The 12,860-nt window shown below is 41.9% G+C and overlaps 1 protein-coding gene across 1 annotated transcript in view; it reads left to right on the top strand.

Annotated features, from left to right (window-relative positions):
- Arhgap42 (Rho GTPase activating protein 42) overlaps nucleotides 1-10,967 on the top strand; it is a 227,323-nt gene extending 216,356 nt beyond the window's left edge. The window contains exons 22-24 of the mRNA XM_050162229.1: nucleotides 1,667-1,729; nucleotides 7,324-7,403; nucleotides 7,845-10,967. Of these exons, the coding sequence (XP_050018186.1) occupies nucleotides 1,667-1,729; nucleotides 7,324-7,403; nucleotides 7,845-7,933 (232 nt within the window). The 3' untranslated portion in view covers nucleotides 7,934-10,967. The remainder of the gene's footprint in view (nucleotides 1-1,666; nucleotides 1,730-7,323; nucleotides 7,404-7,844) is intronic.
- The last annotated feature ends 1,893 nt before the right edge of the window (nucleotides 10,968-12,860 follow it).

Raw genomic sequence — 12,860 nt, 5'->3', positions numbered from 1 at the left:
ACCAGGATCACAAAAGGCAATGGGAAGAGAGTACTTCTCAACAAAGCAGTCACCAGAAATAGAAAGTTTGTAGGGCATAGCTATATAAATGGGAGCAGCAAGGGTGTGGGGGTTTGAATGGGAGCCTGAAGAAGGAAGGCATCAAAATCCAGACAGGAAGCGCCTCTTCCTCTGCTTTCATGTTCATGGCAGATGCTGCACGTTTCCCGTTGTTGTGCGCTCACACTAGGTATCTTCACACGTGTGGTCTCTTCTAATGGTCTTATTTCAAGGTGTGCAGTATGACATGAGCTATGAGTGTGGTCTCTTCAGAGACAAGAACAGATGTCTAGAAAGTTGAAGAGCCCTGGGTCCCCTGACCTTCAGGTTCTCTGTGCCATCCCATCTGTTATATAAGGGTGTTCCTAATATTTTCTTTATTTGTAGAAAGCTTAGTAAGGTATATTACTAAGTTCACCTTCACAGGAACGGGATATCGCATCCTTCTGCCCACTACCGTCTTTCTACATCTTTAGTTAACGAGTGTGTCCAGCATTTCGCATAGAACTCCAGTTAGATGAATCTGTTTGCAAGTCTGCCTGCTTGGTGTTCAGCCAAAGCCACGAAAGCAAATTCAGGTTCAGATGGACACTCATAGAAGATGACAGAACACCCCTCTATTCTTTAGGAGACAAGACCTTCCGGTTGTTGTTGTTGTTGTTTTTTGGGGGGGTGTCCCAGGATTGCCTGTTGGGGGTCTGTAAAGAATTCTAACTAAAGATGGGGGCCATTGAGATGGTTCAGTGGATAAAGGTGACTGTCACCAGGCATGAGGACCTGAGTTTCATCCCAGGACCCACATTGTAAACAGAGAGAATCAGCTCACAAGATTCCCCATGCACACAAAAAGTAAATAAATTAATAATAATTTAATTACTTCATTATAATGAGTAAAATAGCTTGATTTTAAAAACAAAAGTTTAGGAACTCATTCATGGAATTTAATATTTTTGGTAAATTTAAGAAATATTGTGATTATCTAGGATGATTTAACTGCATTTGCTCCCATTTTATAGCTACTAGTTCCTTACTGTCCTCCCCACCATCAAACATACACACTCTATGACTGAAGCAAGATGCAAACCAGCAAGCTCATTTAGTAGACGTCTTTCCAGAGCTTTTTCCTTTTGCTTTATAGCAAAAGCTTCTACCTTAGGAAACACAGGAAATCATAGCTCCCTGTGCTACGAGAATTAACAACAGCTCCTCTTCTGTCACGTTGATGGATTCTTTGATTCTTCCCTGGTACCACACAGGAGCCAATAACATGCTGTCTGCTGGGAGCTGCGTGGGGAGGGAATGTTCTCTCTGCTGTGACCTGCTTTCTGAGGTAAAAAGGAAGAGGACAGTAAGAGCCCCAGGAAACAAGCTATAGGTTTATTAGAGTCTCGTGCTCTGTGAGATGCAGGTTGCAGCCAAAACCCTTTCACATTAAAGCAAAAAGCAGTTCCACTGTGGCTCCAATTAAGGTGGCCGTTCCTGTTTTGTCTTATTTGCTCAATAATCCTGAATATCCCATTGAACAGAATGACTTATCTGATTGACTTCATTTAAAAATATTAAACTCTTCTGATTCTTTAAGTATTGTTTTTAAAATTTACTCAGTGCATTGAAAAATATTTTTCAGAGTGGCAGCAAAGGCTCAACTATTTGAAAATGCCGGGCCACTCAAGCCTGTTTCTTCAGGACGGTGAGTTCTCAAAAGCTTTAACACAATAAATAAAGTAGTAGGAATATCACCACATTGTGTTGATATAACATAATTTGTGGCAGCCTCCACCTCAGTTTTTCTCATAATGAAATAAGCCAGTGTCCAGTGGCCTTAGCCAGGAAGAACACTTCTGCTAATAGCATCATGCCATATTGTTCCCATGATGCCTTTCTTCTAAAATGTTTGGAAAAGGATTGTAGCTGGGACTGTAACTCAGTTGATGGAGCACTTCCCTGGCATACACAAGGCACTGGTTTGATCCAGCCCCACATAAGCTAGGTGCTGTAGTGTACACCTATAATCCTAACATGCAGGAGGTAAAGTCATGAGGATCGGAAGTGGAGGATCGTCCTTGGCCACATGGCAAGTTTGAGGCCAGCCTGAGATACATGATGAAAAGTTTCTGTACCCCAATAAGTCCTTCCACTGATGCTATAATCCAAATCAGACCAAATCAAACCAAATTAGAAAAAGCCCAAGTTTAATGGATACCAATGCTTCCATGGCTTTCCAGCCTCACAAAAGAGGAGCTGGGGAAAAAAGACTGGAAAACCATGTGTTTGTTCTGAAGGGGGAGGGGCAGTTTAAATACCTTGTGGGAATGTTCTTGAGCATCTTTGGGGAGGGGTCATCATTTGGTGGGCTTCCTCGGAGGTGGAGTCTGGACTGAGGCAACTCATAGGGGAGGAGGTTTGGGATGGAACTTTCCCCCAAACATTCCAGACTCTTTGGCTATATGGACGCCAGTGGTTGGGGTGAAGCCTTAACCCAAACATTCCAGATTCTTTGGGTATATGGATGCCAGGGGCTGTGGTGAAGCTTCCACCCATACACATGAGACCCTGCAGATCCCCTCCAAAAAAGTGAGGGTTTGAAACAAATTTTCTAAGTATGGAAATCTCTGTAATTAGTTGCCTCTGTGTGCACTTCTGATAATAGTCATTTTGAGTGTAATTGCTAAAAATATATTCTTGACTTTTAAAAGTTATTGTTTCTCTGGAAGAGTTTTCTAGAAAATACTGCACAATACAGTGTGGGATTGCAGAGCTAGCAAGCCCAGGAGCCTTTGTTCCTTCTGGACAGGATTTGGTACAGTTTCTAGTCTTCTGGTCTTTGCTCCTTACTGCTTCCTTCTCCAGTTCCTCCATCCTACTCCTGTCCCACTTCCTGTAATCTGCAGTGGAATTTGGGTTTGAATTTGAATAATAGAATTGCATGAAAATGGGAAAATGGCCGGTTTCCCTAGGGTCTCCTTTTGGAGGAGTTATTCCATACAAGCATGTAAATGAGATCACTCCCGAACAGACCTGTCTCTCTCCTCTCTGCTGGACTGGGGCATGTTTTAGCTTCTACAACTGGATAACTAGGTCGGTGAAGCAAAGAAATCATGGATAGCTTATTGCTCTTTATTTCTTCCTAAAGCTATTCAGCCAAAGGTTTTCATTTTGGGTTTTTGGGTGGTTTTTTTTGTTTTGTTTTGTTTTTGTTATGTTGTTGCTGTTGTTGTTGTCTGCTGTTTTCTGTCATTTTTACAGAAGTGTTTAAACTTTCCCAACAAGCCTGTCTTAAACGCACAGCAATCCTTGGATATCCTCGGAGCTGTTAGGGCTAAAATGTGGGCTTTTGCAAGTCATACCCCGGAATTTTAATGAGATAAGCCAGGCCTGTCCACCTGTCCTCAGTAGGCTAAGTAAAGAGACAGGAAATGGTGAAAAGGAGAGAGAGGAGATTTATTTAATGTGGCTACATTTAGGAAAAGGAAGTCTGGTTACATTCCTTTAACAGTTCCATCTTTGGGGTCCTGACAAATGTTTTTTTGTTTAAAGGTAAGGCAAGAGATATGGATAATGAAGCAGTTCCAATCAAGGAGGGGTCTGGTCCATCATCCCTGTCTTCTTACATGGTTGTCTGATAAGTTGTCAGAACTAAATAAAATCCATTTTAGAAAGAGAAGGTCCCCCTTTGGGAATACCAGGCTTCTGCTTTTTCCTCCTTCCCCATGAGACTCCTGGAGGAATTCCAGTTCCTTGGAGACCATTGTTTCAACAGTCTCATTGCCAAAGGGAAGACACAAGTCTTCCCTTCTGCCATGATGGTTGTAGGCACATGCCAGTTATTAGAGTCTATGGTGGCCTTCAAACCCTTCAGCCTTGTTTAAAGTCCCAATATGGTTTGCATACTTGTTTTTTGTTTGTTTTGACTTCTGATGAGGAATCACACTGCTGTCTCAGTAGGATAACTGCTGCACTGCATAAACCTGGCACTTGTCTGTCCAGATAGCTTCACCTGTTTTCTTCCCAAGAAGGCACAGGAGTGCTGAGCTGGCATGTCACAACAAACTCATTTTTTTCAAGATTGCTGTCTCACGGCCTGTAAAACGCAACCCCTAAAATCATTCTGCATATTAGATAGTTACATTACGATCATAACAGTAGCAAAATTATAGTGTGAAGTAATAATTTTATGTTTGGGAGTCACCACAACATGAACTGTGTTAAAAGAGTCTCAGCTTTAGGAAGGTTGAAAGCCACTGTATGGCTGAATTGCTCCACTAGATGGAGCCCTTCTGTTATGAAGTGCTAAGTAATCTTTCCCGTTGAGTCAAAACTCAACAAGCCACCCCACTCTCTCCATACAAAGACTAATTCTAAGACCTTCCTTCCAGGGTACAAAATTCATAGTTGATCACCCTCTCATATTTCATGCACTGCATTTGCATAATAACTAATTATATCTGCCTGGATATAGCCATCACTAGACTATTTAAAATACCTAGCACATACATTCTATGTAAGCAGATCTTTCCATGTTACTTAGGAAATGCTGACCAAAAAAAAAAGACTTGTATTTGTTCAGGACAGATGCATTTTTCTCTGAATACTTGAGTGTGTTTGGTTGAATCTGCATTTGAGGAAGAGGCTACATATGGAAGCTGACTAAAACTATAATTACAAAGATAGCCCAGGAGAGTAGGCAAGGCAAGCGTTGGTGAAGTGAGAAGGCAGTCCTATGATAAAGACACGCTCACATGTGAAACACACAGTCTATGCATTTTAATAACTTTACATTCTAAAGCTGAAATCAACTTCTAATAGGCTTCAACAGATACTTCCAGGTTTGTAATCCGAGGTTTCTCTCCCTCCTGCCAATTCCCGAATAACCACTCAGAGGCTTATATTAATTATAAATGCTTAGCCAATGGCTCGGGTTTATTGTTATCTAGCTCTTACATTTAAATTAGCTCATTTTTTTAAATCTATGCTTTGCCAAATGGTTCACGGTTTGTTGCCTGTTTTTTTTTTTTTTTTTCATGTCTTGCTTTCTCGGTGGCTGACTGACTCCCTTCTTCTCCTATATCTCTGCTTGGTTTTCCAAACTGGCTCCATTTTACTTTGCCATAGGCCAAAGCAGCTTTATTTATCAACCAGTGAGAGCAACACATATTCACAGTGTACAGAAAGACCATCCCACAGCACAGGCTCCCTTTGTCAACCAGCCCAGTCCCCATGGACAGCACCCTTAATTTTCACTGAGTCCTAGACAGTGAACCACACATCCCCGTCAGGGTCCTAGTTCAAACTTTTGGGTCATCATTTTAGTGCCCCATGGTTATACATTTCTGTAGTCCATGCTCCCCATTTAAATGAAGGTCACAATTTTGCACTTACCACACTAGATGTGAATATAGACACTAATGTTTTTGAAATATATGGCAGGTATCTTAGAGGTGTTCTCTGCGTCAAAATAATTGTCATTGTTGTGATTATAATTGAAATCAGAAATTATAATCATGTGAAATTTTCAAGCTTCTAATCCGTTTCTGAACATGAAACACACGAGACTCCTGCGAGGTCTTTTGTACTGTTGTGTAGAACTGAGCTGCATATGGGGCCCTTTCCAGGCTTGTCCCCTACCTGTTTGGTGTTCCTTCTGAAGAATTCACAAAGACCCTGTTATGGACAGGATGGTAGAGTGAGTAGAAGCAGGAGATGTCTAACCCTCATTTTAGTGGATAGCCTTAAGCCAAATAAAAGCTTCTCCCCTGAGAACCATGTGGGCCCTGGCTGCCGCTGAGCAGAGAGTAATAATCATTAAAGTATGCACTCAGTTCATACAAGTGGCTTCCCAGAGACTGTGGCAGAGAGGATAGTCTGACATTCTGGATGGAACTGGCGGAAACCTGTAAGCAGGACTTTTCAGGACTGGTCTCAGGATGGACCCATGCTTACAGAGGCAAGGAAGAGGTGGGCAGAGAAGGATGCCAAGTGTCTGAGGATAAGCATCAGGTAAATGGTAGTTTTAGTTTCTAAATTCTGTTTGTATTTATAAAAGGAGACAGGAATGTTTTCGACTTGAGTTGAGGAGCTGGGGGACAGGTGAGACTATTGGAAATGAGTCAGAAGAGGACATGACATTCTATGTTGTAGAGAAACCTACAGACATCAGTGGCTGCGTAGGTGGAGGGGACGTGCCTGGCAGCAGAACTTACAGAGTAGAAAAAAGAGACAGCACAATGGTCTGGGGAAAATGGTTTTACTTATGATCCAGGCAGAGGACAATGAAGAGTGGTCAGGAGAAAGCCTGGCCTGCAGTCACTAAAGCTGTGAACAATGCCTAGGGACTAGGACACCATCGGTTTTTGATGGATGTGAGATTGCCCTTGCCTTGCTCTGTAGATAATAAGATGGCAGGTGACCAGAACAGTAAACTGATAGGTTGGAGGGTGCCTGGGAAGCCATCAAATCAATAAAACTGGAAATGACATTGTCTTGGGCTCTGCTGCTGGAAGAGATGGTAGGTGGAGTCAGGAGTCCAAAAGTCACAAGTCTTTGGAACACAGTTGAATGTGGCAGAGGAGAGGGGACTTGCTGGTGATGTACTTCCTGGTCAGCATTGGATGGTGGAGCTTTAGTGTTGGCGCCACTGTTTCTAGGTGAGACATCACACAAAAGCCCCAAATTCTGTCAGCTCTTAGGACACCAGACTCTGGCTGCACAGAGCATGCGGTACCGGGTGTAGGGTTTGCTCTGTGTGTGTGTTTGTGTGTGTATGTGTATGTGTGTGTATGCACGTGCACACACGTGCACGGATACGCGCATACATGATGCTGTTGTTGTTTTTAAAGGGTACATAAATACCTTTCTGGGTTGCAAAGCCTGCATCTGTGACCCTCACTTCCCTGACAATGAGGTGGCACTTGCTGGCTATTCAATGCTAACCCCAGCTGCTATTCTAACATCAAAACTAATCAATGTATTCACCATATCTTTGGAGCTGAGGAATCCTGAAAATTAAAGGGAGGGGGTGGAGAGCAGCCTGTTCTTCAGCTTTCTAACAAATTACAGCATATTTAAAACCAGCCTCTGCTATTCATTAGGAGTTGCATTGTCTCCTTAGGATGAAGGCTTTCCATTGCATCAGTGAAGCACGGTTGTAAAGATCCCAACAGTCTGTGAAGAACACACCAATGTAGACCTCTTTTTATTTTATATTCTAATTAACATTAACATTAGCTAAGAGTAGTTTTCGCTATCTTTGAATTGAATGTTTTATAAACTGCCTTGATCTTTCAGCCAAGCCAAAGCCATGTACTCCTGCAAAGCAGAGCATAGCCATGAGTTGTCCTTCCCCCAGGGGGCCATCTTCTCCAACGGTGAGTATGAGTGTCGTTTACTGAAGGGACATGGGGCCAGGGCGCTTAGACAGGGTCAGCTCCTTAGGCTTTCCTTAGTGAACGCATCCCCCTTTTTAGATCCCAGCCTCCCTTCTGGGAGCATTTACTCACTTGTCCAAACCAGACATGGAAGCGCAGGGGGATTGCCAGTTAGAGAACAGTCAGAAGCTACATAATGAGTCTTACAAGGCTAGCCTGGCAAGTACGCCTTGTTTACAAAAAATAGAGGAGGGGGTGGTGTTTGGGACAAATACAGTTTATCTAATTGTGTGAGTACAAAGAACTTTCCAACTTTGGAGAGACTGTACCCCAATAACCTGTGTACATAGATTCTTAGGTGATTGTTGGTTCATTAGTTTACAGTAAGTGTTTGTAGCTGAGTCACCTGAGTAACCTAAGTTTGTTTCTTCCTTTGACCAGTACACCCATCAGTGGAGCCAGGGTGGCTGAAGGCGACCTATGAAGGCAGAACAGGACTCGTCCCTGAAAACTATGTTGTCTTCCTCTAATAGTATTAGTGGATGGCAGTATCTTCATGGTATCCATGGTAACACATAATAAGTGCTATGATTTTATCTGACACAGATATGGGGGACCAGCCACTAAATGAAAACCCTCTGTTTGTCTCAAGTTCTTCACCGGCAGACTATGTAGCTCCCAATGATGGAAAAAGTAACACAAATGTTTTCATCATAGCCATTGCTTTGGACTGTTTTCTTACTTTTAAAATAATCTTGCTGTTTTATTTTTATTTTTATTTTTTGAAAAGAAGTGATTTTTGACAGTGTCTGTTCTCCAGAGTTGCAGAATCCCAGATACTGAGCTCAGTTCTGCATCCTGTAAATTTGGAAGTGAGAAATCTGCTGTACCCGTGTTGAGATTTTTCTTCATTGCTTGGTCGTCTCTGGGGAACCTTGAAGTCATTACTTTAAGAGTGTAATTTAAATCGTTCACTTATTATTTTTGTTTTTTAAATATATTGTTTTTATGTCTGGTTGTTTGCTGGTCCTAAACATTTCAAGAAAATCAGTCATTGTTTTATCCTAAGTATATTTCTATTTGTTTTCTAAGATGATAGTATTGGAAAGCAATACTGTATATGAAGTCTGTAAAGAAAACCAAGTTAAGTCAAACACTGATCCCTCCGTAAGCAGTCCATTAGCATGCTTGACGGCTTCTGTGGGTTACGAGCAAAAACCCGCCGAGTGTACAGCCTAGGGTTAAAGAGTTTTGTGGCGGGCTGGACTTGACTTGTGAACCACAGATGAACAAGCCCTCCTTTAGAAGTTATGTAAACCTAACTTGGGACTTTTACAAATTTCCCATTAAAACATGCATGCTAATAAACCACATGTGCACATCTCCCGCTTCTTAAGCCTCATCGTGACAGTGCAGTGACAGTTACGGCAAACTGCGATGGTGTAGGGCAGCTTCCAGCTGCCCCACCTGCACCGCTAAACTCTTCAGGTATTCCAGTGATGGGGAAGTCTTGGCCTCGGAGACCCTCTTACACAAACAACAAGGACATTGTTTGGAAATTTGAACTGGGAAGCTCTGTCTTTGAAACCTTGTTTAGTTGAAACAGAAAACAAACACCAGGTACTGGATTCTTAGGCTACAGAGTAAGAATTTTTTAAAATTTACTTATTTATATGATTATTTTGTTCATGTGTATGTATGTGTGTACATGTATGCCTTTAACCCACGAAGGTCAGGAAAGGGAGTCAGCTAGATTTGAACTGGAGTTACACATGGCTCTAAGTCACTACACGAGTACTGGGACTCGAACGCTGGTCCTCTGGAAGAGTAACAGTGCTCTCAGCCACTGAGCCATCTCTCCAGCCCCAAGCCACACAGTTTGAAAGCACGTCACCATCACTAGCAGCCATGAAATTTACAAAGGTTTTTCTTTCTATAAATTCTTCTGAGTCATAAAACTCAGAGAGCAGCGAGCTATTTACTCTCCAGCTACAGGGTATCAATAAAATGTTACATAGCAGCCATGTCTTCTAACATAATCTCTTTCAACAATTCCAACATAACAATTCCTGTGAGTGTCTACAATGGCAAAAAGCCTTTTTTCTCCATAGTCGGAAATAGTGTCTCCCCGGATTCACTCCACTTGGCTTGTTATCTAACTGATTCCTTCAGTTTTCTCTAGTTCATAGACTCTCGGGGGTCTGAAAGTGTATGAAGCTGTTTTAGCCTGCCATAGCCTACAATCTTCATTCATTCTACATTGCCTAAGTATTTCTAGAGATAATAGGCTGAGAATGTATGCAACACTATGCCTCAGTGCACTTATGCTGTTAAATGAAATAAGGCAATGATTTAAATTAGCCAATAACAGCAGACAGACAGATACATCCAGAAATACCATCAATGAACCGAAGGCAATGAATGGAAAACAGCTCATAAAAGTTGCAATGCAATAGGAAACTGGTAAAAGTTTGGCTCTTTCTCTTTCCTCCCAATGTTAGTCCTTGTGCACTCAGTGAGGTATTGCTTGGTCAAGGTGGGTGCCTAGTGGCTTTTAGTATACCAATTCATTGCTGTCTCTGATGACCTTTTTCTAAGACAGAAGGTAGCTTTTATCATGTCCCAGCTATCTAATCTATATGGTCCTGAGATGAAACCTCATTGTTATCACCCCTTGCATCATGCTAGATCAGGGTCCCTGAAGGGAGTCTGATTTTCTTGCAAAGACCAACTTGATAGCAAAGACCCAAAGTCTTCCTCTGCTGCTGCTGCTGTGCAAAGAAATCTCAATTTTAATTTTACTTTAGCAGACCAGAACATTCCTGCCTCCCAGTTGCTTGAACTAAACCCATGGTTGCTGGCCAAGGACTTAGAGTTTTTTCTATGTAAGACGTAGGTATAAAATATAGCTCTTCTTTCTGATGGTGACATTTTCTCTGTGCCATTAATTGTTGAGGTTCTGCCTCCTGAAACAAGACACAAACATGCTGGTTCATGTTACACTTGTGCTTCAAGTTTAATTTTGTAGATTTTTTTCTTCTTGTTAATTACATATGTATGGGAATCCTGATAATCTGTTGAGAGAGTCTAGGGCTGCTTTCCCCATGAAGTAAGTATCTCACAAATGAAGCATTCAGGAGCACCGCAAAGATCAAGATGTATGTATGCTGTGAAGCCCACAGAAGGTCTGCTGTGTGAGATCATTGCCAGTCATAGAAGAGTCATGCACAAAACTGTGATGCCATCAAAACAATGAAGAGCCTTACCTGTTCAGAGCCTGTGGAACATGTTAGAACTGTCATATCTTCGCTCTGAAACCTATGTGAATCTATATGCACCCAGATAACTGCATACTGTTTGATCAATCTGAGAATGCCACTGAGGGGCCGATGGAATCCCTGTGGGTGTTTTGTGCATTTGAAACACTGATGTATTTAACAGGTGACTCTGGCTCTGCCATCATTCCACTAAAGTTAAGTTCATACACCTTAGTCATTCAACTGAACAATTTCCTAATGTATTGTGTGTCAGTATCTGAAAAGTAAAATAATCTATATTTCTGCAGTATTTGTGCAGTGTGAAGAGGCGTTGTCTCCATGCGTTGGTCTGGTTACTTTGCTAAAAGCATGAATGAAATGCTCCCCATTTGCCCTTGGCTGACTGACTGTTTCAGGGACAGTGAAAGAAAGGACAAATATATTTTACATTTTGCATAATCCCCAACTCTCCAGGCCCCAAATAGTGAGACCTCCTCCGCCTTCTCTTTAGTAGTTAGCCTTACATGTTATGACTGTCTGTGAACACCTGCTGTGTCAGGAAGAAATGGAATCTCTCTGTGCTTCCGGGGAAGATTTCCTGCTGCTGACCTTGCTCTCAGTTGTGGGCCTCACATATTTCGTCTCACAGAGGCTACGTTAGAAAAGCTGTCACAGTCAGCGCAGAGAACTTTAATTTGGAGCACAGTCTGAACACACTTTATCTAAAATTCTCAGGCGGGACCCAAGTCTTTTAGATTTTGGAATATTGTGTATAAATGAGACACCTTATGTCCTTAGAGATATTCAGAATTACGCAGTGATTATGGGGATGGGACCCAGGTCCAATCAGGAAAATCATTTCTGTTTCAGATATTTGCAATATATAGCCTAAAAGTCATTTCAAGCAATGTTTTTAACACATGCATGAAGGCAAGTTTCAGGTACTGGAATTTTCCAGTTGTAACATCTTGCAGGTGCTGAAAATACAGTAGTCCTGGCTTTCGGGATCAGAGATCATTGTCTTTGTACCAAGTTTGTATGAGAGTGCTTTAGCGGCCCCATATGATTTACTGTCCAGTTTGTTAAGTGATACCAGGAGTACACAACCTTTGGAAGAGAAACTGTCCTTTGAATTCACAACACATTAGTCACTGACAGCTCTTACCATGACTTCACACTATAGGACCCAGCCATGACAAGCTCAATAGAGGCCTAAGTCTCAGGAGTTTACCCTGAGGCAATACCTGGTTCCAAAGACCACAAACTGAGACTACGCAGGCGCCACCCAGAAACAGAACATCCAACAGAAATTCCTAATGTTCCAACTATTGTAGATAGGATCACCTGCCAGCACACAACCATCACTTTTCACCAGGACACCCCTAGTCAAATGTCAGCCAATCAGGGGTCCTAAACCTTAGAAGTCCCTCACTCCACCTTTTTTACTATAAAAACCCAACTCTAACTGAGCTCGGGGCTCTCTGATCACTCCAATACGTTGGATACATGGAGAGACAGAGTTTACAAACCTGTATAAAAATAAAGGCTCTTTGCTTTTACGTACAGGACTCAGTCTCCTGGTTGGTTTTTGGGGGACTCTGTGATCTGGGCACAACACCACCATCATGTAAGACAGGAAATCATCTCTCGGAAAAACCAACAACAGGTTTGAATCCTGTTCAGAAATGACATTTCTCTTGACCGTAGATGTTCACCTAAGAGTTAAAATTTCACTTCCTTTGTTTTTCTTTTGCTTTTCAAAATCAAAAACACTTTCTAAAAATGAGATTAGCCTTTCTGAGCACTCTGACTCTAGCCAGCCACTCTCTTGTTGATTCAGAGTTAATAACAGGTACTTATCAACTTCCTGAACACATTTAGTGTGTTCGCCCATTGTTATCATTACCTTCCTATTTCAAGTGGCAATACCTTTGGGAAAAGAGGTTTATGAATGACACGGAAGATCAAGTCATTGAGTGATACTAAAAAAGAATAGTGAGATAGCCACACCCATCATTTTAAGAAACCACAAGTAGGCATGTTGACAGTATTCTCTGGAAGACACTTGGCAAGGAACTAACTTATATTTGTTCCATCGGTGTTTCTAAACTTCCCTTTAGACTAGGGGCCCAGGGTATGACTTCATGACTCACGACAAGCCATGGATTATTTTGGGTATTTCTCAGGGTTATAGGGAAAA

Source organism: Alexandromys fortis, unplaced genomic scaffold, assembly GCF_014885135.2.
Source record: "Alexandromys fortis isolate MF-2015 unplaced genomic scaffold, M_Fortis_MF-2015_v1.1 scaffold_112, whole genome shotgun sequence".
Classification (NCBI taxonomy): domain Eukaryota; kingdom Metazoa; phylum Chordata; class Mammalia; order Rodentia; family Cricetidae; genus Alexandromys; species Alexandromys fortis.
Note: the sequence above shows the minus strand (reverse complement) of the source record. Positions and strands in the feature narration are given on the sequence as shown.